Source organism: Petromyzon marinus, chromosome 44 (assembly GCF_048934315.1).
Source record: "Petromyzon marinus isolate PM22_M1 ecotype Great Lakes invasive population chromosome 44, UKy_Petmar_22M1.pri1.0, whole genome shotgun sequence".
Classification (NCBI taxonomy): Eukaryota; Metazoa; Chordata; class Hyperoartia; order Petromyzontiformes; family Petromyzontidae; genus Petromyzon; species Petromyzon marinus.
Window position 1 is genome coordinate 3,427,197 of NC_133710.1, and position 25,608 is coordinate 3,452,804.

Genomic DNA, 25,608 nt, shown 5'->3' on the forward strand with positions numbered 1-25,608 from the left:
GGATGGATATTACTCTCATATGCAGAGTGGGTGGGAAGGTTCTGCTCCCTACTGCGAGTATATCTTAGCAGGTCACTTCAAGGAATCTCAGAGGTCGCTGTCATAAAGCACCTTGTATAAAGGCTCTATATACACATCGAGATAAGAAAAGGTTGCACTGCTCTTAGAGAAATCTGAATGGATATTTCATCTCATGAAATGCCAAGTAAAAAACTCAACTCCAAGAGACCATAAAAGGCAGAGATGCTGGAATTATAAATTACTTTCACTTCAACGAGTGGTAAATTGGCTTTGGCGTTTAACGTGTCAATTGAATGTGAACTCTGCACTTATCTTCAATAAGCACTTTGAAAACAGCCTGTCCTTGAAATGTATACCGCCAACAGGGTTATTTTACAAAATTACATCCCAATTGTCCCGTTCACATGAGGGCACAGATATGAGACTCAATTCCTCCACTGTGAAGATGAACGCTCGTTTCATCTGCCAAATCACCACTTTAAATTTCACAATGACGTTCTGTAAGAAACGAGCAAAAACCTCTACATTTTACACTTTTTCAGGCAGGCACCGGTCACTGGCTGTGGCAAACCAAACTCGCAGTAGCGATGGTAGCGGGGTGTTCAGAAAGCCGATTCAGTGTCAAGAGCATCGAGCCAGAACCTCCGGAGAGATCCTCGGTTCGACTCTGGGCAGCACCCATGATGAACTGGGTCCTGAATTAAAGGTCTCATTTAAGGCACCAATGACCTCCCTGTACCCCACACCACCCCCCATCCATTAGTGCAGTGCAGATGATAAGCTGTTGGAATTTGGCACTGACATCTGAACTTATCCTGAGCACGCTGGGGCCACTCTAACTTCAAAACCGTCGGTGACAGCCAGCGAAGGATACCATCAGGTGCACCTCCTGAATGATAGCCTTGCTCCTCTCCTCTTCATCTGACAGCAGCCTCTGCAATATGCAGACATCCATTAAAAACAGAGGCAAGGCAAGCTACGTTTATCCTGTTCAACCGAGGTGACAACTCAAAAGAGGCCAGAATATTAGAATTTACAAGAGTGAACGCCGGTGATCAAAATGAGCGTCAGTCAACTCGAGCAAGGGATTGACCACGGGGTGGCCAAGAGTGCAGTGGCACAGTATAAGCAGTATAAAAAAATACTTTTTTTAAACACGCTTTAATGAAATGTACCGTACTAGTAATGGAAGAACTCCACGACTCTAGGAAGTGGCCCCGAAGCTTGACATAACGTAAGGGACCGTGGTCAATTACAGCCAACGTCAGTTTAAACGTGGACAATTAGACCCAAGCCGAAACATAATATATAAAAAAAGTTTTAAAATGTATTATTTTAATTTTTATGATAGAATACAGTATTGTCATCAGTATGATGACCAAGTTTTCAGTCGATACCACATTGGGAAGTGGGTAAAAATTGAGTTACAAGATTTGAGGATACAACGACAACAACAGACAGAGTGAGTTAAATAAAAGCGTGTAAAAAGAACAAACGAACAAAACCTAGTCGGGAAAAGTCACGCACGCGAATGGATTCTGTAATGCTTCAACTGTGCAAGTATCTCCAGAAATATTTCATATGTATTTAATTAACAGCTCTTATCTGTTTACCAGGGCCGTTCTCTAACACGGTTTATGCACTGAAGAAGAACCACAGCCCAAAAGGTTCATTGAATATATTTTTTTCCCATTTATGACTGCAGTGTTATTGACGACCATGCCACATTTTTTAACACGGAGGGGTGGCACCGCCCCGCCAGAATTCCGAACGAATTCTCCGTCTCGTGAAGACGCCGCCGATTGCACAATCGGGACATCACACAATTTCGACAAGAGCACATCTATTTTGATGTATCGTTAGGCGCGGTCATGCTGAAGCGCTTCAGAAAAATCTAATTGCACCGTAGATTTCGGGTAAAATTATGACGGAATAATTTAGTTTAACACGTAGGCTTTCGCGACCAGTATTATTCATAATAAAGGAATAATTTAGTTCACAATTATTTCTAAACATGTTCTGGGGTACGACACTGGGATGCGCTGCTATGCCTCATGGCACGATGCCGATCGCACGCTCACGATACGAGGAGGGGGAGAGGATTTTTTGGAAAAAATCTTTAAGAAAAAAAACAATGATTATGATTGGACTGAATAAAAGTCAGGGTGCACCTTGAGGGCATACTCTTTGCCATTGCCGACATCCTGAGCTTCATAGACGAATGCAAAGCCTCCTGTGAACGCGAGAACACAACATTCGTTTAAAATTGAGCCGCAAAATCAACTGGCCATTCTTTCTTGAGAATCATTTTAGCCAACAGTACATCTGTGCAGCTTTCCTCAAGAGGCACACACACACACAAGGCAACAATTCAGAGTGCTTTGGAATAAACAGGAATACCTTGAGTTAACCAAACAGTTATGAAAAGACAAAAGGAAAATGTATAATATTCAACAGGGTAAGAAAATAGCACTAAAATGTAAATTAAAAACTAAAAGTGATTTCTTGCTCAAATGATTGTTGCGGCAGTGCAATGCTCATGCCCTGTTTACAGCCCTGAGCCAGTGGTGTAAATGCCACAATGCTATGGCGGGGGCCAGTCTATCCAAAGAACAACCACTGTTTACTTCCCCCACAAAGTAGTACTATTTTCTACACTTTCACCAACCCCCAGCCAGGATTTGAACTCATACCGCCGGGTGTTAATCCACTGCTGGATGAAGGCTTCCCAACGGAATTAGTGCGTACATAAAAAAAATGCATTTGGAGTGACCCGGTATGATGAGATCCGCGCGCCGATTAGCACGGTTGGCCACGTACGGTGCGAAATAAGTTCGGCATACGCGTGCACATGCTGCGGCAACTCCAAACCCCACGGGGGGTTTGTGGCCGGCTTTTAAAATCTCGCACATCTCATTCATTCGGTTGCAAAACTGGTTTCTGACATTCCTTGGCAACGCCTTACTTATTCTGCCCGTTTACCTTCACCTACCAATGACGCGTCAGATGAAACATGTCAATGGGATGAGGTTTGGTGACGAGAGGCTAAGTTCACGGCCCTGAATGCCATACAACGCCGCTGCTGTGTGTATCAATGGGTGGCCACCGCTACAGCAAAGGGAGAAGCAACGAGCCCATTTGTTCGTCTTGTTCGACCGCTATACATAAACCTGCATCGATCCCCGCTGCACGGAATCCTGGCTGCCCGATCCTGACCTATCCCAATGTCTCATACCTCTAAACCCATATGGCGTATTCCGTATTCTTGTACCGGGAAATAGAGTTTTCAGATGGTGGGACTTTGTGGGATGAACGTTGAGACTTATAATGGCACGGGGTGACCAACGAGGTCTGAACTGGACTTTAATAAGGTAGGGCACTGATAAGGGACTTGCTCCGTACACTTAACCGTGGATGCATTCCCCACAGCTTAAATCCACCGTCTGAGTTCCCACCCGTGATGGTCAACATTCCGGCTTTTGATCCTAACCCACAAATCCATTTCTCGACCCCCTGACCCTCAACCAATGTCTCCTCGAACACCCAAGACCGACAGCACCATACAACGCCTAGCCCGCGAACTCTCTCGTTCTAACCCGAAGTGACTCCAGCCCAACACCTATCATCACCCACAGGCTCCCCCTAACCAAAGTTGTTATCATCTGTGACAAACACAAACAGCGCTTTGAAGCGCATCGGCTTTGTATATCCCATACCGAAAGGCCCAAGCGTATACATGTATCCCATACCTGTCAATCCATTATCCGTGCCCTTAATTACAGACCAGTCCAGACCTTATCGGTCACACCGTGCCCCTTATAAATCTCAACGTTCATCCCACAAAGTCCCATCACGAGGGAGGTACACAAACATTGCTGCCCCGTATTGAAGCGGCCGTACACGCCGTGTGGATCTGAAAACTCAATTTCCCTGCACGCCGAGAAGATCGCCCCGTGGCGGGTCGCCTGACAGGCCTCTGGGTCGACAGAGTCGTGGGCACGGACTTGGCTTCGTGGGCCTCACCCTCGGCCAGCACGGCCTTGACGCGCAGCTTCTGCTTGCCCAGCTCCACCGTGTTGCCCACGAAGTCCTTCTCGTCGCGGGCCGCGCTGCCTCCGAAGAAGTCGAAGGCCGACTGCAGGATAGACATTGTGATGGGGGGTGGTGGTGGTGGCGGCGGCGTTGTTGAAGTGGCGATGTTAAAAAGTTCAGCGATGGTGTCGGCGATTATGATGCCGGTGATGGGTGTAAAACGTTGTGAATGTTGATGATGGTGCTTACTGGTGGCGATATTGGTGATGGCTGGTGATGTTGTTGGTATCTCGTGATGGTGGTGATGGTGGTGATAGTTTTGGTGATGTTTGTTGTTGGGATCTCTGATGGTGACGTTGACGATGGTGTCGGTGATGTTGGTGGTGATAGTTTCGGTGATGTTATCGGTGATGTTGGTGGTGATAGTTTCGGTGATGTTATCGGTGATATTGGTGGTGATAGTTTCGGTGATGTTGGTGATGTTGGTGATATTGGTGGTGATAGTTTCGGTGATGTTATCGGTGATGTTGGTGGTGATAGTTTCGGTGATGTTGGCTCAGGTGGCCCGGCCCGGCGAGGCCCCGCGTCCGCGTTTCCGGATCCGCGTCGTTTGTATTTCCCACTGCGGATTCGCGCAACGGCCGCCGCCACAGGCTCGCGTGAGACCTCGTGATTCGTCACTTATCCAGTGTGGAAAATATTATACGAGGGGAAGGGTGGCTCGAGAAAATGGGGGGGGGCTAAAGTTCGAGTGGGGGGAGGGGTTAACGTGTTGACGTCATTAATGTAATGACGTCATCACGCTAACGCGGACGAAGCAAACATCGGCACTTCCACGTTCGGTGACGTCACCACGCTGGGTGACGTCCCCCTCGCGCGCCAGAGTAAAGTCCGGTTGCGTTGCCGGCGAGCGTGACGTATTTCATGTGTGGTGACGTCAACAGCGTGGTGACACGCTATTTTTGACGTCATCCTACGCGAGGGGCGGGGTACGTCGTGCCCGGGAGGGGGGTAACCATAGCAACCCCCATCACTGGAATGCCCAGTTGGAATCTTGATTTGAAGTTTTCGTGACTAAAGGAATCCAAACGCTTTGGTTCTTTCCGTAAAGTCACGTAGGTAGAAAAATAAAATAAATAACGACGTTTCGGGCGCAACACAAGCGTCCATCATCAGGTGGGAAAGCATTGGTCCTGCTGCTGAGGCAGACCGTGTTTTAAAGGTTTGAAATGGGTGTAGCCCAAGGGTCATAAAGAAGTGGCACTGGGCTGGTGATGTAAACGTGAGATTTGACCCGTACATTTTTATTTATCCTATCCGATGAGCTTACGAAGCTCTGATTTTTGCCAGCGCAACGTGTAGGAAAGGTTAACAAATCACTCAAATTTTGGTTGCACCCGATTCAAGAACCGAATGGCTCACAGGGCTATACCAAATAAATGAAACTATGATTTAAAGCTTTCGTGAATGCAGGGATTCATATTCTTGGTTCTTTCGGTAAAGTCACGTAGAAGGGAAATAATAAAAAATAAAATTCTCACGACGTTTTTGACTGCAACACAAACAATCATCATCAAATTTTCTTGCTGTGGTTTTCACACCTGATGATGATTGCTTGTGTTGCAGTCGAAACGTCGTTAGAATTTTATTGTTTTATTTTTGTATTATTTTATTGTTTCCCTTCTACGTGACTTTACCGAAAGAACCAAGAATATCAGCTGCTTTGTTCAGAAGCGACCTGGCCACGAATAATAGCTCGCCGAAGTGGCTTGTCAACCACGCCGGTCACAGCGAATGGGTGAATCTTGGAGCGTAGTTAATCTACGGTGGATGTTTCAGCACTGCCCTCTGTTGCCCACCACGTAGGAACGCAGCAGCCTACAGCACCCGTTATGCACGGGGTATCCATTATTTCCTTCTTTATTTCGTATGGGTTAATAGCCGCAGATTAAAGATGTCATTTTAGATGTTGTTAGGGGCCGTCCATACATTTTTTGTGATCCCCGCAATGTAGGGTAATGTGATACACCCCTTCGTCCCATCAACTTGAACCAAGTCTTCAATGATTGCGATGGTGTCAGGTACAGGAACCTTGGTGAATAAGGAAACTACATAAAAACTGACAAGCAGGTCGTGTGGGGACAGGGAAATACCCTTGATTGTCGATACTAGGTGAGTAGAATTTTGTACCGCAGAGGTGGTTTTTCCAGTGAAGGACGCAGGATTTCAGACAAAAAACGAGCCAGTTTGTAGGTGGGGGAGTTGATAGTAGAGACGATGGGACGAAGGGGTGTATCACTTTACCCTACATTGCGGGGATCACAAAAAAGATCTCCAAAATCTTGAATAAACACAAGATCCAGGTCCGTTTCAACACATTACATAAATCCGTGATCTGGTTCCGTCTGTAAAAGATGTGATTCCGGACATACAGTACCCTGGTGTCTACAAACTAAGTTGCCTCTGTGGTAGTAGTTACATTGGAGAAACCAAACGCCATGTCTCGGACCGCATTCGTGAACACAAAGCAGACCTTAAACACGGTAGGACCAACACCTCGGCCGTGGCAGATCATTGTTATAATTCAGTAAGCTCACATGACATTGACTTTTCCAAGACAGAGGTTCTTTGTAAGCCATCTGGCTACCATGAGAGATTCGTTCATGAGGCTATCCACATATACAAGCACAGAGACAATTTCAACCGAGAAGATGGATTCTGGCTTAGCAATCATTGGAAAGATTTGATAAACCATTTCAGGTCTTAATTGATTGTTCACGCTTACAGTGGCTTTCAGACAGCATACATTAATTTTTCGTCTCCCCCCTCCTCTTTTCAGAACATAGATGGACTAGTCCTTCTAAATAAACTGCCAAATCGCTGTGCGTGGCGCTGACGGTTTTGTTTATAAATAAATACACCGTTTAAAAATAAATAAATTAATGGAAACCAGCACACCTGATGACGACCGTTTGTGTTATGGTCGAAACGTCGTGAGAATTTTTTTATTGTTTTATATATATTTTTTATTTTATTGTTTCCCTTCAACGTGACTTTACCGAAAGAGCTAAGAATATGCTTAAACTCGCTTTAAACTATTGTCGTTGTAGTGCGTATTTAATGTGGCGCTGCACTCTGATGTTGTAGGAGTGTTGTTATAACAATTAGTGTTGTTATAAAAATTCTATATTTATTTAAAGTTGCGCATTTTGATGTGACGTCACATTTCTCAACCCCCCCCCCCCCTCGTCAAACATGTCTGAACCCTACTCTTTGTTTTTTTTCGGTAAAGTCACGTAGATAAAAGAAAAGAAAACAACTAAATCATATCACGACGTTTCGGAGGCAACACAAGCTTCCGTCTTCAGGTGGAACAGTCACAGCAGAATCGCTGTACCAAGTGGGCAGCTCTTGAGACGACCGGGATTATATAACCAGGTTAAGAGGGGGGGGAGGAGCCAGAAAGGGACGTGGGTGGGGGGGAGGGCTTAGTTAAGCCGCCTTTTGTTATGCTGCAGGGGGTTCGGGGGCAGAGATACACGAGTACACACAACCCACTGAAAGCAATGGAAATGGCTGTACAATTATAAGGCAGCTAAAGTTTGACATACAACCCATTGAAAGCAATGGAAATGGCTGTACAATTATAAGGCAGCTAAAGTTTGACATACAACCCAATGAGAGTAATGGAAATGGCTGTACAATTATAAGGCAGCTAAAGTTTGGACTTGGTTTATAACATCTTTCCAATGGTTGCTCAATTTGAAACCATCCTCTCGGTTGAAGTTGTGTCTGTGTTTGTATATCTGGATGGCTTCATGGGCAAATCTTTGGTAATAACCGGGAGGTTTGCAGAGAACTTTGGTATCAGAGAAAACAATGTCATGAGAACCCGCTGTGTTGAAACAATGATCAGCCACGGCTGAAGAATTCGTTCTGCCGTGTTTCAAATCTGATTTGTGCTCGCGGATTCGGTCAGAAATATGTCGTTTCGTCTCCCCGATATAGCAGTCACCACAGGTACAACTCATTTTTAAACACCGGGGTACTGTAAGTCAGGAATGACATCCTTTACGGATGGGATCAGATCACGGATTTTGTGTACTGTATTGAACCGGACCTGGATCTTGTGTTTGTTTAGAATTTTGGAAATCTTTTTGGCAACGCCTGCTATGTAAGGTAACGTGATGATTTTGATCGGAGTATCAGGTGGTTGTTTCTGTATGGTGGGAGAAACAGCTTGGCAGATAGCACGGTCAGAGTATCCGTTCATCTTGAGGGCCAGATGTACATGTTTTAATTCACTGGCCAGGTGGTGTTGGTCATAAATGCAATGAGCCCTATGGTATAATGTTTTGATGAGATAATTATTTTGAGTCGGGTGGTGGTGGGAATCAGGCTTCAAGTAGGAGTCTGTGTGGGTGGACTTCCTGTAAACAGAATGTCCCAAAGAGCCATCGGTCCTCCTCTCAAATAGAACATCCAAGAATGGCAGCTTGCCATCTTTCTCCACTTCCATGGTGAATTTGATGGATGGGTGTCTGGAATTCATGTGGTCTAGGAAATGGTTCAATGCTGGGAGGCCATGTGGCCAGATGACGAAAGTGTCATCCACATATCTCTTCCATAGGGAAGGGCGAAGGGTGGATGTCTGGATGGCGTCTGATTCAAATTTCTCCATTAAAACATTGGCTATCACTGGTGACAAGGGGGAGCCCATAGGGGTACCCTCATTTTGTTTGTAGAAGGTACCATTCCAGGTAAAGTAAATGTTGGTGAGGCAATGCCTAACCAGCGCAGGTACATCAGGGTTCAGTCCATGTTGGACCAAATCTTCAATTATTGTTATGGTTTCAGGCACTGGGACCTTGGTAAACAGAGAGACCACATCAAAGCTGACGAGGATATCGTCAGGAGACAGTACAGTACAATGTCCTTGACATCTGAACCCCCCCCCCCCCCCCTATGTGCGTGACGTCATTTAAGGACGGCCCCTTATCCACTCAATTGTCTGTTCAGAATACAGAGTGGGCCTCCGGAGTGGTTACGATTGCGGGTCGATGATTTGGGATTTGTGGCCCACATCTTCAATGTGCTGCATCGTCCATGCCCGGTCCCAACCCCTGTCAACCCACACGGTTTTACTCCGTAATCTTCTTGTCCGGGGGAATTGAGTTTGCAGGTCTATACGGCGTACGGCCGTTTCAATACGGGCAGAAAAAAAATGTATTTATTTGTGTTTCTCCCTCGTGATGGGACTTTGTAGGATGAACGTTGAGATTTATAAGGGCACGGGGTCACCAAAAAGGTCTGAATTGGCCTGTAATAAGGTAAGGCACTGATAATGGGTTTACAGGCATGCACTATACACTACACCCTACTATACACTCCTATGCCCTACTATACAGTACACTATACACTACACACTACCATACACTCCTATACCCTACTATACAGTACACTATACACTACACACTACTATACACTACTATACCCTACTATATAGTACACTATACACTACACCAGGGGTCGGGAACCTATGGCTCGCGAGCCAGATGTGGCTCTTTTGATGATTGCATATGGCTCGCAGATAAAACAAAATATTCTCACTTGTTTTAATCCATCCATCGATTTTTCACTGCGCATGTCCTGTTCAGGGCTGCAGGAGCAATTGTCCATTATTTTAATTGGATGATACTGGCCTACGTTTGCCGTTGCTGGGTAAAACAGGTAAACGCCCCCTTTTGAATCAGTCTGAGACTGCGTCTGCTCGGTCATTAGCTCAAAGCTAACCCTTCGACGAAGAAGATGGCGAAAAGAAAAAAAGACGAGTATCGTACATTTCAGGACGAATGGACCGAAGAATTCGCCTTTGTGGAGAGAGCGGGTTCTGCGGTGTGTCTAATTTGCAATGACAAAATTACATCGTTGAAACGGTCGAATGTAAAGCGGCACTTCGACACGCGCCACGCTACCTTTGCATCAAAATACCCTGCGGGAGACAGCAGAAAGAAAGCGTGCCAAGAGCTGAGCAGGGTGCAAGCTAGCCAGCAGCAACTCCGCGTATGGACCCGGCAAGGTGACTATAATTCGGCTAGCTTTGCTGGTTCTTTAGCAATAGTGAGGAACGGAAAACCATTCACAGATGGCGAGTATGCTAAAACGTTCATGCTGGATGTAGCCAATGAACTTTTTGATGATCTTCCGAACAAAGACAAGATAATCAAACGGATACAAGACATGCCTCTGTCGGCAAGAACTGTTCATGATCGTACCATCGTGATGGCAAACAAAGTGGAGGAAACGCAAGTGAAGGACATAAATGCAGCGCCGTTCTTTTCTCTGGCTTTGGATGAGTCAACAGACGTGAGCCATTTGTCGCAGTTCAGCGTGATTGCAAGATATGCTGTTGGTGACACACTGCGCGAAGAAAGTCTTGCTGTTCTGCCATTAAAAGGGTCCACAAGAGGTGAGGATTTATTCAAGTCTTTCATGGAGTTTGCTCAAGAAAAAAGTCTACCTATGGATAAACTTCTCTCAGTGTGTACTGATGGTGCTCCGTGTATGGTGGGGAAAAACAAAGCATTTGTGGCACTTCTCCGTGAACATGAAAATAGACCCATCCTAAGTTTCCATTGCATTATACACCAGGAGGCACTTTGTGCTCAGATGTGTGACAGGCAGTTTGGCGAAGTGATGTCGCTGGTCATTCGTGTGATCAACTTTATTGTTGCCCGAGCCTTAAATGATCGCCAGTTTAAAACACTGCTGGATGAAGTTGGAAATAACTATCCTGGTCTGCTTTTGCACAGCAATGTGCGTTGGTTGTCAAGAGGGAAGGTGCTTAGCCGTTTTGCGGCTTGCCTGAACGAAATCCGGACTTTCCTTGAAATGAAAGGCGTCGGGCATCCTGAGCTAGCCGACACCGAGTGGCTCCTCAAGTTTTACTATCTCGTAGATCTGACTGAACATCTGAACCAGCTCAACGTGAAAATGCAAGGCATTGGAAATACAGTGTTATCCCTTCAACAAGCTGTATTTGCTTTTGAAAACAAGCTGGAGCTTTTCATCACGGATCTTGAAACAGGTCGTTTACTACATTTTGAAAAACTGAGCCAATTTAAAGATGCATGCACAGCAAGTGAGCCCATTCAAAACCTTGATCTCCACCAGCTAGCTGGCTGCACATCCAGTCTCCTACAGTCCTTCAAAGCACGCTTTGGAGAATTTAGTGAGCACACTCGTCTTTTTAAGTTCATCACCCATCCAAACGAGTGTTCACTGAACACAGCCGACCTGAATTACATCCCTGGTGTCTCCGTCAGAGATTTTGAAGCAGAAGTGGCTGACCTGAAGGCCTCAGACATGTGGGTGAATAATTTCAAGTCACTGAATGAAGATTTGGAAAGAATCACACGACAGAAAGCGGAGTTGGCGAGCAAGCACATGTGGACAGAAATGAAAAAACTCCAACCCGAAGACCAGCTGATTCTCAAAACTTGGAACGCGCTTCCTGTCACATACCACACACTGCAGCGTGTGAGTATTGCTGTATTGACCATGTTTGGATCTACGTATGCATGTGAGCAGTCATTCTCACATCTTAAAAACATCAAGTCCAACCTACGATCACGTTTAACGGATGAAAGCCTCAACGCTTGCATGAAGCTTAACCTCACCAAGTACCAACCCGACTACAAAGACATCAGCAAATCCATGCAGCACCAGAAGTCGCATTAATGGTGAGTGTTATAACAACATTATTTAAAAGAATAAATTCAGAGGCTTATTATACTGACATTTAGTTGAATTCACTTTTAAAATATATTATATGGCTCTCACTGAAATAAATTTCCAAATTTTTTGCTTTCATGGCTCTCTTAGTCAAAAAGGTTCCCGACCCCTGCACTACACACTGCTATACACTACTATACCCTACTATACCCTACTATACAGTACACTATACACTACACACTACTATACACTACTATACCCTACTATAAAGTACACTATACACTACTATATCATACATTGACATGTATGCGGTCCTCATTCTGTTGATGGTCGACCATTGGCGGTGTGGAAGGTTGAAGTGTCCACGTAGTAGTAGTAGCAGTGTTTTGTTTACAATTGTTTGCAAGCCTCACCGAGTGTTATGCAGGAGGGTCATGCCAAGTTTTCTGCAGTAGGGGGCGATGATCGCCGCTGCTATTGCTGCTCTGTGCTCCAAAGGCATTGACGTGTAAAACGTTGACATTTTGGCAAATGTAGGTCACGATGTTTCTTGTAATGACGCCTCTGGATCTTTAACGTCCACTGCGATAGAAGTTCAACATACGTACACTACACCATACACTACACTATACACTAGACTTGCATACACTAGACTATACACCACCCTACGTTACCCTACACTATTCTTTGGGTCTTTCGGTAAAGTCACGTAGAAAGGTTTAAAGAAAATAACACTATACATGATGTCACTATACACTACACATTACACGAACCTAAACACTACACCACCGATTATCGCGGTTAGCTACGTACGGTGCGAAATAAGTTCAACATACATGCATACACGCGGCAGTGTTAACCAGGGCGGCCTGAGGGTCCCGCACCACGAAACCTTTACGACGAGCGGCGAGCAGGTGCCACGACTAGGCTCTGTGTGATGATACAGGGTGCTTCAAAAAATGTTAACACTTACTTGGGACTATCGTTTTTAATGGAAAACGAACGGATAATACTACATTGTAACATGAAAACAAATGTAATGTTAATAGCTTCAGAAAGTTAAAGAGTCTCCACTCGTTCGCCATCATTGTCAACGCATTGCCTGGAATCTTCTCCAAGTGGTATCCAGAGCCCGGAGGCACATTTCTCGTGATATTGTTGCTAATTCTCAGAAGTATTTACATTTCTTTGAAGCACCCCGTACATTCGATCAAACCCTTAAAACGCGTTATTATGAATAAACATTGGTCGCGAAAGCCTGCGTGTTAAATTGCGCGGTGTTTTTACGTGCGCAGGAGAGAGATATTTTTTTACTGGTTACATCAAACTTCTGAAACGTTTCTTTTGTGGGTTCGAAAGGCCCTAACTGGTCGCCGTGGAAGCACCGTGGAAGCACCGTGGAAGCACCGTGGAAGCACCGTGGAAGCACCGTGGAAGCACCGTGGAAGCAGCGATACGGCCAACGTTCATAGAAGCTTTAAACGGTATTAATCACCAAACAGACGGCGTGGTGAGAGACCTGCTCGTCGAATGCGCAGTTCGACTAGAGCTCTTAGCCCAGTGCCGGATGATCGTAGTAGCAAAAGTAGTTGCATGTACATGTGCTACGGGCCCAGGGCCGGATTAAGGCACGGGAGCTTTAGGGGCTGCAGCCCAGGGGGCCTCTGCCAGCTGGAGGGCCTCCAGAGATTAAGTGAAAAGTTATTTCATTTGTGAATGCTGGATTTTATTTGTTGTTAGCCTAGTAAAAAGAAATGATAATTTTCTTTAACTTTGTTTTCCTTTTGAAAAAAAATACTGGGGGCCTCACAGTGCCTGCAGCCCAGGGCCCTCACAGTACCTGTAGCCCAGGGGCCTCACAGTACCTGTAGCCCAGGGGCATCACAGTACCTGTGGCCCAGGGGCCTCATAGTACCTGTAGCCCAGGGCCCTCACAGTACCTGTAGCCCAGGGGCCTCACAGTACCTGTAGCCCAGGGGCATCACAGTACCTGTAGCCCAGGGGCCTCACAGTACCTGTAGCCCAGGGGCCTACAAAATGTTAATCCGGCCCTGTACGGACCCCGCACTTTCAAAATCCGCACGCTAAATGCTTTCAAGCTATCAATTCCGGTTCAGTGATTCTGCACTTGCTCTATTACTATAGTACTATACCGTCTTCAACTTTAATGAACAACTGGGTGTTTAAGGTTAGCGATTTGTCGTATTATCCGGCTGTATAGCAAATGGAAAAATACAATGACTTTACTATGTAAGTAAAAACATTGTGTTTTAATATTTACGTGTTTTTTTTTAATTTAGAGCCCCTTTATAACATATACTACAGGCCCCGCACTAGCTTAATCCGGCATTGTCTCAGCCCCTGGACAATTTAGTAAACCCATTTCAACGGAGGAGAAGGAATAGCAAAACGCCACGAAATCTCTCCTGAAGCCCTCTCGTTGTCAGCAGCAGACCATGACATTGGCGCCTATCGCTCCTGAGCCATATTGCTGCCATAATACGCAGGGCCTAGAAGCCGCAGATCACCGAGCAAGACATCTCACCAGCGTGGAAGAGTAGGCCAAATACTTTCGACGAGAGGACGGCTCCCTTGTGCAATAAGTCGCATGAGCAAGACATTGCAGGGCTGCCTTTTTACCAAGTGAACTTCCCTTAACTTAAGGCGTCGTCATACAACCAGGCTCAGTTTGCAGGCATATGTATGTATGTTGAACTTCTCTGTCACCGCACGTAGCCAACCGTACACATCAGGATGAGAAAGAAAGGAAGACTCCGTGTGGACATTGTGAAATTGGCGCACGTGTTGCTTGTCTTCATGGTCAAGTGTTGTTATTGGAAATCATTTTAGTGACACGTTCGCCGGTATTTCCCAAGCTAAAAAAAAACGCACTCTGTCTGGCATTGCCATTTGAGATGATTAAATATATTGAACGAGTCAGACGGGTTCAGGACCGGCCAATGTGGCCGTGGGTAGCAAGTCTTCCCGTGCGCATTTTACACCGCCAAAAATAAAAAAAACCTGGCACACGAAGAAAGGATTGGGTCCGTGGAAGGTGGAACGGAAAAACCAACTGTGGTGACTTTTTTTTTGTGAGCGCACAGCTGCGGCCTTGCAAAAATAACGAGGGTGGCCCCACCGGTCTCGCAGGGAGAAATGGAGAAGCCGTCAGAGCATAATCGCGTTTGCATATATTAGCTAATATTCCCGTTAGCGGTGGTTCGTATAATCCAAGTTCTGGGCAACCGTTTGATCGATGAGGCCACTTTTTTTTTCTCTCTAGAGCATGCCTCTAATAGCAACACAACTCTATGCTAAAGTTTCATCACATGGGACCATCTTTTTGTTATATATATAAAATATATGTTTTATTCCACATCCTCCCTCACACCATACAATGACGGGTACAGATCAACGTTCTGTGCAGTAGTTGCAGGGGCATTGGCGGTTTCAAGCATCAGTCCCACACCCGATATGGGACCGTCTTTACGAGGAGCTATCGGCGACAGAGTACAAATTTTCCCAATTCAAAAATTGCCCGCAAATTAGCAATCGTGGCGATCATTGCGCCCCGACTGGCAATCAATGTCCCCCGCTGACTCGCCCTGCAGTATTCTCACGGTCAAACATAATCGACTCGAACAACCGCAGCAAACAGACAGGCAGGCTTAACGCCTTCAGACTCTCGGCCATCATTGGCAAGGGCAACGAATGATATCTCGATGAGTCGAATCGCGACCACCGAGTTGTGGCATCTGACACTTTGCCGAGCCACGTGCCGGGTGTGTGCTCGCGGGTCAATCGTCACACGTGCAGCCGAAACCCACAGAGGCTTTGCGTGACGTTTCCTTCCACGCAGGGACACACATGAGCCAAGCGGATGGGAAAACTGAGACTCCATCTGGACGTTGTGAAATTAGCGCGCTTTGATGCAACGCTTTACGCTGCAGACAAGTGTCGTAATTGGAAGTGATGTTATGGCATCGAGAGCGGATATTCGCTGCCATTTCCAACGCTTAAAAAATAATCTGTCCGGCATTGCCATTTAAATTCCTCGGACAAGTCAGCCAGGGTCAGGATGAGCCAATATGGCCGTGTGCAGCAGAGTCTCCGAGTGTGCAATTTTACTTCGCACTTAGTCCATCCCGTGCCACTGACACACCGACCTCCACGTGTCCACAGTTCCATAACACACCGGACTTTCAAGATCTGTTCTTACAGTGCCATCACCTCCACAAACATCTGGCTTTAGGTCTTCCTCCTCCGTCTCCGGCAACATTACCTGGTATTTGCCGTCCTCTCTATAGAGTCCCACGATGGATAGGTGACGGTGGGGGGTGGGTGGGGGGGGGGGTGAGCAGGTTGATGTTGAGTGTGCCTTGGTGGGGGAAGGTGGGGTGGGGGGGGGGGTCCACTTCATCCGAGTGAGCGGACGTGGCTGGAGATGAACGCGTGGATTTCGGGCCACACCTTGTTGGTCTCCGTGCCCGCGAAGGTGTGCAGGAGGCCCCTGCTGCTGCTCGACGCGCAGGACAATGGCAACAAGGACAGGGGTATGGGTGACGCTGTCGCTCGCAGATCGGCCGGCGTGGTCACGGTGGTGGTGGTGATGATGATGGATGATGGCTGTAGGTGAACGGTGGAGGATGGGAGCTTAATTTCTCACTGAATGTATTCCGGGCCGCTGGGTAAGCTGGGGTAGATGATACGTGACCAGCGGCCTCTGCCACAGCCGAGAGGGTATACTGGACGTGGTGTGCTGGGTGTGGGAATATTTTACAGGCCGCTGAAATGAATCCCTGGGTGGAGGATGGTCGTGGAAGATGGCGATGAATGACGATTTGGTTGAAAAAGATGACGTGAGGTGATGCTGCTTGGCTGATGGATGATGATTGGTCGAGGGCGATGGTTGTTCATGATGGATGGCTACTGCGATGGTGAAGACGAGATACTCGTGCAAAGGTTTTCGAGGTTGGGCTGGGAGCTTCACTTTGTCTCAACGATTAGATGACAATATGACGCTGGAAAGTGATGGATGATACTGATGTACGATTGGTGGAGGGTTATAGATGATGGTGACAGTCACAACTGCTGACGTGCACGCTAACAGCTGCCTCGGTGCACTTTAAGAGCTCGTGCTGACAAAACAACAATAAATATCCCCGATTTGGCGAGCGGCTAAATGGTGATAAAGGCCCGACACAGCACATAAGGGAGTGGCGTGGCTAGCACCATGCCCGGCCGCCTTTGTCTCCCCAGTAGTGTTGTTTACCCATCATACCAGGTACTCATTTGAGGCTGAGTCGACCTCGGGGAGGCCCAGGACCGGTTCAGATAATCGTCACTGCCATTGGCCATGAGCGGGAATCGAACTCGGGTCGCCAGGTTCGTGGCGCAGCGTAGCGCTAACCGCTACACCACCGCGCGTACTCACGCGCGTACTCACGCGCGTACTCACGCGCGTACTCACGCGCGTACTCACGCGCGTACTCACGCGCGTACTCACGCGCGTACTCACGCGCGTACTCACGCGCGTACTCACGCGAAGTGGGTGACGAGCGGCTGCGTCCTCTCGCGGTATTCGCGGAGTCGCGCCACCACCGCGTCAGGTCGGTCGTCCAGCCTCTGCACCAGCGGCTCCCCCGTCACATCGTCACGGCCCTGGGGGTGGTGGGGGGGGAGGGGGGTGGGGGGCGGGGGGGGAGGGGGGCCACGGGGGTCATGAGGGAGTGGGCCCCTAAACCTCCCCCCACCTGAGAGAGAGTCCCTAGAGGGTCAGTGGGTTATTTACCTTTACTGCAGTCTGGCACCCATTTGGGATCTCAGTCGTACACGTTTCTTTTTACAATGTTAATAAATACACAGGGTTTGATGAAACATAGTAAGTAATAGCCACGTGCCCGTGCTTAATTTGTCTCTTGCACCCCCAGAAAGGGCATCCTCGCACTGCCAGGGGGTGGCGTGCACCCCAGGTTAAGAAGAAGAACCACTGCTATCGAGAGTGTTTGGCCAACTCTTCTTCACGAACTACATTCACGAACCACATTCACTATCAATAACCAATAACCACATTCACTATCAATAACCAATAACCACATTCACTAGCAATAACCAATAACCACATTCACTAGCAATAACCAATAACCGCATTCACTATCAAAACCAATAACCGCATTCACTATCAAAACCAATAACCACATTCACTAGCAATAACCAATAACCACATTCACTAGCAATAACCAATAACCACATTCACTATCACTAACCAATAACCACATTCACTACCAATAACCAATAACCGCATTCACTATCAAAACCAATAATCACATTCACTAGCAATAACCAATAACCACATTCACTAGCAATAACCAATAACCACATTAACTAGCAATAACCAATAACCACATTCACTAGCAATAACCAATAATCACATTCACTAGCAATAACCACATTCACTATCAATAACGAATAACCACATTCACTATCAATAACCAATAACCACATTCACTATCAATAACCAATAACCACATTCACTATCAAAACCAATAACCACATTCGCTATCAATAACCAATAACCACATTCGCTAACTATGACCAGCAACCATAACCTATAGCCGTAACCATAACCTACAGCCGTAACCATAACCTACAGCCGTAACCATAACCTATAGTCCGTCCGTCCGTACCGCGTTCCTGGGGGGATTGAAGTGGGTGTTGTAGACGCGGCCGCTGCGGGCGTGGATCCAGCGGGAGGAGAGGCGCTGTCGGATCGTGTCGGCGGGGACATCGAGGCACAGCACTGCGTCCAGCCGCACGCGCTCGCACTCCAGGGCGTGCGCCTGGGGCAGCGTGCGCGGGAATCCTGGATGAGACAGCAACGACGAGGAGATGAGAACGCCAGGGTGGCGAGATGTTAACTACCTCGCCTGTTATACAGAAGGTCGTGGGTTTCGATCCTGAACCTGACAGCTGTATATTTGGAGTTTGTGTGTGTGTCTCCCTCTCTCTCTCTTCGTGGTCGCCTGGATTTTTCTCCGGGTCCTCCGGGTTTTCCCTACACATTTTGAAACGTGCTTTTAGAGCATTTGGCTGCTATAAATTTCCACATGATAAGCCACTTTGTTGAGCTGTCATTTGCCGCCAGGTCGCTTCTGGAAAAGAGCTACACAGCTCAGTAGGCCTTACCTGGTAAAAAAATAAATAAAGAATATAATTATTTAGATGGCAGGGGCATGCAAGTGCCTGGTGCATCGTGTGAACAACAGCAGTGGGGAGGCCAAGACGGCCGTGTCGTGGCGTGCCGTGCCAGCCCCTCCATGAGTGCTCTCGCTAACAACACTTGCCCCAGCGGGGAGGGGTGAGGGTGAGAGTTGGGGGGTGGTGATCTTCGGTCGTTGTTGTCAATTGCGGGTGGGGGAGGTTTTTTGCCTGCAGAAAAATGACCTCGGCCAGCCCTCCCACCGCAAAAGCCGCGCGGCCGCACGGAGCGGGGAACTCTGAGCGAGAGTCCCACGAGCGACGAGCGGCTTTAATGCGCGGCCCACGGTTTCGCATTGTGTGGTCGCATTTACATGTTGGAGTGTTTCCCGTTTTTCCCCTACCCCCTGGCTCCCCCCCCCCCCCCCCCGCTGTAAATCACGGCTTCCGTTCTTTTCCCGGCAGCTCGCGCCAAGATTCCGAGACCCGCGCGGCAGCGTCGATAATCATCGGATGGAACTGGAGTTGGTGAGACTGGCTGTGGGAGGGTGGTTGGGTTCAGTGAGTCCGTAGCAGAGCTACGGACTCACTGAACCCGCACCGCTGAGAGCCTGGGATCGAATCCAGAGTTACAGCCGCGCTGAAACCGGATTCTCAAGCGGAACGAGTTGATGGTATCACCTCGGTCAGAATAACACGAAAATAAAACGTAAATATATCCACACACCACGTGAAATTAGCTTGTCACTTGAACTAAAAAGCCATGTGCGGTAACCATGCAACGAGCATATCAGAGGCGCAGAGCCGTTACCGCTGAGATCATAGGCTCGACTCCGAGCTTACAGCCTGCCCACTCGGATTAAACTGGGTTCACAAGTGCAGTGAGTTGATGGTATCAGCTCGGTTAGAATAACACAAAAATTTATAATTCTAGTACACACCACGTGAAATAATATTCTTTGGGTTTTTTCGGTAAAGTAACGTAGATAGGTTCAAAGAAAATATCCTATCTACGTGACTTTACCGAAAGACCCAAAGAATATGAATTCCTGCAGTCATGAAATCTTTCAGTCACGTGAAATCAATTTGTCACTGAAATTCAAATAAAATCCCGGTCCTCAGAATTAAAAAGCCATGTGCGCTAACCATGCAACGAGCATATCAGAGGCGCAGAGCCGCTATCGCTGAGATCCTGGGCTAGACTCCGAGCTTACAGCCTGCCCACTCGGATTAAACTGGGTTCACAAGTGCAATGAGTTTGCCGGTGTCAGCCGGGTCACGTGCGGGGTGTCGCCGCACCGTCCAGCACCCATCCGTCGTCACCGCGCTGCTGCAGCTCCCGCATGACGAGATGCGTGATGAAATCGTCGGGCACGAGGCGACCCGCCACGATGTAGGAGCGCGCCCTGTGCCCGATCTCTGCACGCGGACACGCGGACACACGCACGCCCGGCGATGCCTGCAGGGGTCACACGGGTAACCTGCTGCTCGCCTGGATAAAGCGTTCAACTCGAACCAGACAACTCAGATTGCCGGCAGGAGACAATATCGGTGTGGCGAGCGGTGTCGGAACAAGGTCATGTGCCTCCCCTAGGTCATCTCAGCCTTAAATCAGTTCCTGGTGTGGTGTGGGTGTATGAGAATTGTGCAAAGGCGGTCGCGCGTGGCGCTGGATACCCCCACCCCCTTTGTGTGCTGTGCCGGCCTTTATCGGTGCTGCTCGCTAAAACAAAATAACAACAACAAAGCACTGACCCCCCCCCTCCGCCACAGTCTGTTGTTATACGAGTGGCGTGGAGGCAAGGGACGGAGAGACGGGTCCCGGCGCGAACCCGGCTCTGTGTTCCGGCACGGGCGGCCGCCCTTCCCGTAACCCTCGACGGTCAAAGCCGCTCTCTCATCCCAACAACCACCCCCACTCCCTGCCGCTCTCTCACCCCCCCCCACCACCACCACTCCCTGCCGCTCTCTCACCCCCCCACCACCACCACCACTCCCTGGCGCTCTCTCACCCCCCCCACCACTCCCACTCCCTGCCGCCCTCTCACCCCCCCCCCCCACCACCACCACCACTCCCTGGCGCTCTCTCACCCCCCCCCACCACCACTCCCTGGCGCTGACCGCGTTCCGGGAAGCCGGGGGGCAACGTTCATGGTGTCCAAATCACGTAAACTCGCCATGCGGTGAGCGGATGCTGTTAATGAACGTGGTGAGTGAATGCCGTGAGTGAACGTGGTGAGTGAATGTGGTGAGTGAACGTGGTGAGTGAATGCCGTGAGTGAACGTGGTGAGTGAATGCTGTGAGTGAACGTGGTGAGTGAACGTGGTGAGTGAATGTGGTGAGTGAATGCCGTGAGTGAACGTGGTGAGTGAACGTGGTGAGTGAATGTGGTGAGTGAACGTGGTGAGTGAATGCCGTGAGTGAACGTGGTGAGTGAATGCCGTGAGTGAACGTGGTGAGTGAATGCCGTGAGTGAACGTGGTGAGTGAATGCCGTGAGTGAACGTGGTGAGTGAATGTGGTGAGTGAACGTGGTGAGTGAATGCCGTGAGTGAACGTGGTGTGTGAATGTGGTGAGTGAACGTGGTGAGTGAATGCCGTGAGTGAACGTGGTGAGTGAATGTGGTGAGTGAATGTGGTGAGTGAACGTGGTGAGTGAACGTGGTGAGTGAATGCCGTGAGTGAACGTGGTGAGTGAATGCCGTGAGTGAACGTGGTGAGTGAATGTGGTGAGTGAACGTGGTGAGTGAATGCCGTGAGTGAACGTGGTGAGTGAATGCCGTGAGTGAACGTGGTGAGTGAATGTGGTGAGTGAACGTGGTGAGTGAATGCCGTGAGTGAACGTGGTGAGTGAATGTGGTGAGTGAACGTGGTGAGTGAATGCCGTGAGTGAACGTGGTGAGTTAATGTGGTGAGTGAACGTGGTGAGTGAACGTGGTGTGTGAATGCCGTGAGTGAATGTGGTGAGTGAATGCCGTGAGTGAACGTGGTGAGTGAATGCCGTGAGTGAACGTGGTGAGTGAATGTGGTGAGTGAACGTGGTGAGTGAATGCCGTGAGTGAACGTGGTGAGTGAATGCCGTGAGTGAACGTGGTGAGTGAATGCCGTGAGTGAACGTGATGAGTGAATGTGGTGTGTGAATGCCGTGAGTGAACGTGGTGAGTGAATAGCAAAACTCTGCAAGGAGCGGTGAACGCGCACCGGCTGGGCGCCCCCCCCCCCCGCTGTCCCACCCCGCCTCCCTTCCCTGCCCCCCCTCCTCCGCTGACCCACCCCGCCTCCCCTCCCTGCCCCCCCCCAGCCTCCCCGCCCGCCCCCACTTCCGACTCGTGGGCCCCGGGGGGCTGTCGAGACCGCGTGCGGGCCGAGCGTCGAGCTTCCCGCCGCGACCCTTCAATTGCGTGACCCCTGATGACCTTGCACCCAATTAAATATTTATTGTTTTTTCATATATTTTAACACCCCCCCCACACTCATCACCCACGAGGGAGCCATTACCACGGCGGCTCGCAGTGGGTAGGAATAATAATAATAATAATGTGGGAGGAACGCGCGGAGCCGCAGAAGAGGGAGAGAGGGGGACTCTGCGATGTGCGGGGTCAGAGGGCAACAGCGGGTGAGGTGGCACGGGCGACGCGCGGTGCGGCCACCGTGGGCCATACGAGAAGCCCGTGGCACCCAATCTATATTGTAGGTAAAGGCGCAGCCCTGCAACTGCTTTCTTACCTTTGGGGCAGGGATGGTGGTGGTGGTGGTGGGGGGGGCAGTTGTCTGGCTTGAGTGATTACTTCTGTGATAGGAAACGTGTAGTAGTAGTAAATAATAATGATGATGTATAGCCCGATTGTTAATCCACTGTCCTGCTTTACAATGTGGTCCAGCAGTGGTGTCCTTCAACGGAGGAGGAGCATCAGCACCACACGAACTCTCTCTCTCTCTCCCTCCCTCCTGAAGCCCTCTCGCCGTGGCCAACAGCAGCATTAGCTGCATCTTGACACTGGTGTCTAGCTCCTGAACCAGACTGCTGTCAAGAATACAACAGAATCCACTGCTGGATGAAGAACCCCCCCCCCGCAATGCTGTCTGGGTCATGCAAGTTATTTGACCGCATGATTAATTCGATGCACGGCATTTGCCCACTATAGGGAAGCTTCGCCGAGTCCAGGAGGGTCCCGCCGCACTGGCGACCTTACGGTTAATTCCGTTCACAGAAGTTTAGCTTCGGCTTGAAAGGAAAACGGGGAAAGCACGGAGAGACCCCCACCACGCAATGGAATGGGTTAACACGGAAAGCACCGCACAGATTGATTCAACACGCGTGCTGCACTGCTGTCTCCTAGAAAGTTTCTAAAATATGCGCGCGTGTGAGGAGCAGTTTAGCGCGCTGCGCTACGAACCCGGCGTTCGGGTTCGATTCCCACTTACGGACAACACCAGTGCCGATTATCTGAACCGGTCCTGGGCCTCCCTTAGGTCGACTCAGCCTCAAATGAGTACCTGGTGCGGTGTGTTATTATCGTCACTGGGGAGACAAAGGCGACCGGGCGTGGTGTTGGCCACCCACCCCCTTGTGTGCCGTGCCGGCCTTCATAGATGCTCGCTAACAGTACTTGCCGCTAAGTCTGTTACAGGCTATACGTGGGATCTTTGCCTTTGTTGTGAGGTTCACCAACCCAAGGTCAAGCACGCACGTGTCCGGGTCTCCACTACCCACACACCCGAGGGTCAGTGGCGGTACGGGGGCAGAAGCAAAACTAAAGCAAAGCTTGAGGGGCCCCGCGTAGCTCACGTGATGACAAACAATCTTTTAAAATAAATGGTGAAACAATTCAAAGTCGTCTCCTTATATTTAAAAAAAAAATAAACTCTCATGATTCTAATAACACGCAGAGAGAAAAAAAGGGTTGTAATTACCCTCCGAACGTAATGATGTCACACACGGTCGGGACATGATTAAGTTACGCGCAGACTGCCCCGTTCGTTCGTGTCATGACTCACGGCCGTGAGGCGCCCAAAATAACCCCGGGATTAGAGTGCTAAGGGCCCCCTGGCAGCCCCCCGGGGCAGCCGGGCACGGCGAGCACGTGGGAGCCCTTCGTGCCGGCCAGAGAGAGAGAGAGGGCAGCGGTCGTGCGGGTGAATGGAGAGAGAGAGAGGGCGAGAGCGGGAATGAGAGAGAGGGAGGCGGGAGACAGGATGAGATTAAAGAGAAGGGATTTAAGGAGGTGAAGAGAGAGAGGGAGGGGGGTGTAAGAGGGGATGAGAGAGAGGGAGGCGGGAGACAGGATGAGAAGGGGGTTAAAGAGAAGGGATTTAAGGAGGTGAAGAGAGAGAGAGGGAGAGGGGGGGTGTAAGAGGGGATGAGAGAGAGGGAGGAAGAAAGCGACAGACGATGAGAGACGAAGGGATGAGCGAGGGGATAAATAGAGAGAGAGAGAGTGAAGAGAGGGGATGAGAGAGACGGGGGATAAGAGGGGATGAGAGAGAGAAAAAGAGCGGAAGAAAGCGACAGGATGAACGACGAAGGGATGAAAGAGGAGCTCAATAGAGAGAGAGAGGGGGGGGAGTGAACGAGAGAGGATGCGAGAGGGATGAGATGAGTGGGGGAGGTGATGAGGTGGAGGGGTGGTACCGGTTCTCCGGTAGATGTGGTCCCGCAGTAGCTCCCCGCTCGCCACGCTCGTGATGCCGAAATGGAGGCGGATTTTGTGGGCCATAGTTCCCTTGCCCGAGCCCGGGGCCCCGAGCAGTGCCAGCCGGGACACGGGGACACGCGCAGCCATGGACGTGACAGCGACTCGCCCGCAGGGAGCGAGGGCGGTGTGGGAGAAGGGGGGGGGAGAGGACGGAGATCGAGGGAGTGATGCGGATAGGGAGGGAGAGGGGAAGGAGAGAGGTAGGGATGCAGGGAGGGGTGGTTGAGGGGGAGCGATAGAGAGGGAAGGAGAGAGATGAGGGAGGAAGCAGGAGACGGGCAGAGAGAGAGGGAGTCGAGGGACGGGGGAGGTGGTCTCGAGCAGAATGGGTGGGGAGCACGAGGAGAGTGCGAGGTGCCAGGCTCCTTCCACTGCTGGCTGCTGCTGACACCGGCCATCCCTGACGACGTAACACAGCCCGGACGCGCTGCTGCCATGGTCATCGTAAATATAGCGACGCAGACAGCCGCACGCCGCTGCTGCCTCTTCAGCAGACGTCGCGAGCTAATTCGGGCTCAAGATCTGCCCACACCCCCCTACCCATCGGCAAGGGGTGGGCGTGTTTGTATTTTGAGATCCGGGGAGCTTTGTGAATGCTGCGCACGTGCAATTGTTTACCCGTTGTTGGTATTGTACCACGCACACCGAGGAGACGGAGCGAGGATTGCGTCATTAGGGCGGATTGGGGAGGCCTTCATACAGGCAGTGGATCGGTGTTGGCGCCGTGAGAGTGATTACTAGAGGCGGCGGTGCCTCTAGCAGGTGTAAGTGCTTTCCGCCTTAACAGTCTCGGCCAGGTAACCCGCTCAGGTGACCTTGGTGACCAGCCCAGGTGATGCCGGTGGTCAGTCAAGGTCACCTCCCAGAAGCAACGTTCAACAGCGGCGTGCGAGTGAGACGTGAGCGGAGAGGTAGGAGAGTGCGTGGG

General features: G+C 49.5%; 2 protein-coding genes and 1 long non-coding RNA gene across 5 annotated transcripts in view; 1 reads left to right on the plus strand and 2 right to left on the minus strand.

Moving 5' to 3' along the window:
• LOC116951930 (cyclin-G-associated kinase-like) overlaps positions 1–4,730 on the minus strand; it is a 61,873-nt gene extending 57,143 nt beyond the window's left edge. For both annotated transcript variants that reach the window (XR_012946854.1, XM_032970798.2), the window contains exons 1-3: positions 4,045–4,730; positions 2,193–2,254; positions 896–955 (exon numbers count right to left, since the gene is read on the minus strand). Coding sequence is in view for 1 of the 2 variants with exons in the window: in XM_032970798.2 (XP_032826689.1) it covers positions 896–955; positions 2,193–2,254; positions 4,045–4,171 (249 nt within the window). In the remaining variant the exon portion in view is untranslated. The remainder of the gene's footprint in view (positions 1–895; positions 956–2,192; positions 2,255–4,044) is intronic.
• A 126-nt stretch (positions 4,731–4,856) lies between these two features.
• On the plus strand, positions 4,857–14,840 carry LOC142930881 (uncharacterized). 2 transcript variants are annotated; one of them, XR_012946857.1, is made up of 3 exons: positions 4,857–5,229; positions 9,320–9,383; positions 13,147–14,840. It is a non-coding gene; the product is annotated as an uncharacterized LOC142930881 (long non-coding RNA). The 2 variants fall into 2 exon arrangements; XR_012946856.1 differs by lacking the exon at positions 13,147–14,840 and having other exon boundaries at positions 9,320–9,825.
• LOC116951923 (GTP:AMP phosphotransferase AK3, mitochondrial-like) lies at positions 14,827–25,538 on the minus strand. Its single transcript, XM_032970786.2, has 5 exons — positions 24,617–25,538; positions 20,284–20,403; positions 18,474–18,649; positions 17,330–17,448; positions 14,827–16,303 (listed from the first exon to the last, which is right to left on the minus strand). Exons 1-5 carry the CDS (start codon positions 24,765–24,767, stop codon positions 16,204–16,206), a joined length of 666 nt encoding a protein of 221 aa, XP_032826677.1. The 5' UTR covers positions 24,768–25,538; the 3' UTR covers positions 14,827–16,203.
• Positions 25,539–25,608: the final 70 nt, after the last annotated feature.

Coding starts and splice junctions, on each gene's coding strand:
- LOC116951923 (XM_032970786.2), bottom strand. CDS start 24,767: ATGGCTGCGCGTGTCCCCGTGTCCCGGCTGGCACTGCTCGGGGCCCCG. Junction 18,650..20,283: donor CGACGGATGGGTGCTGGACG/GTGCGGCGACAC, acceptor TGTCTCATCCAG/GATTCCCGCGCACGCTGCCC. Junction 17,449..18,473: donor TCAATCCCCCCAGGAACGCG/GTACGGACGGAC, acceptor CACCACCCCCAG/GGCCGTGACGATGTGACGGG.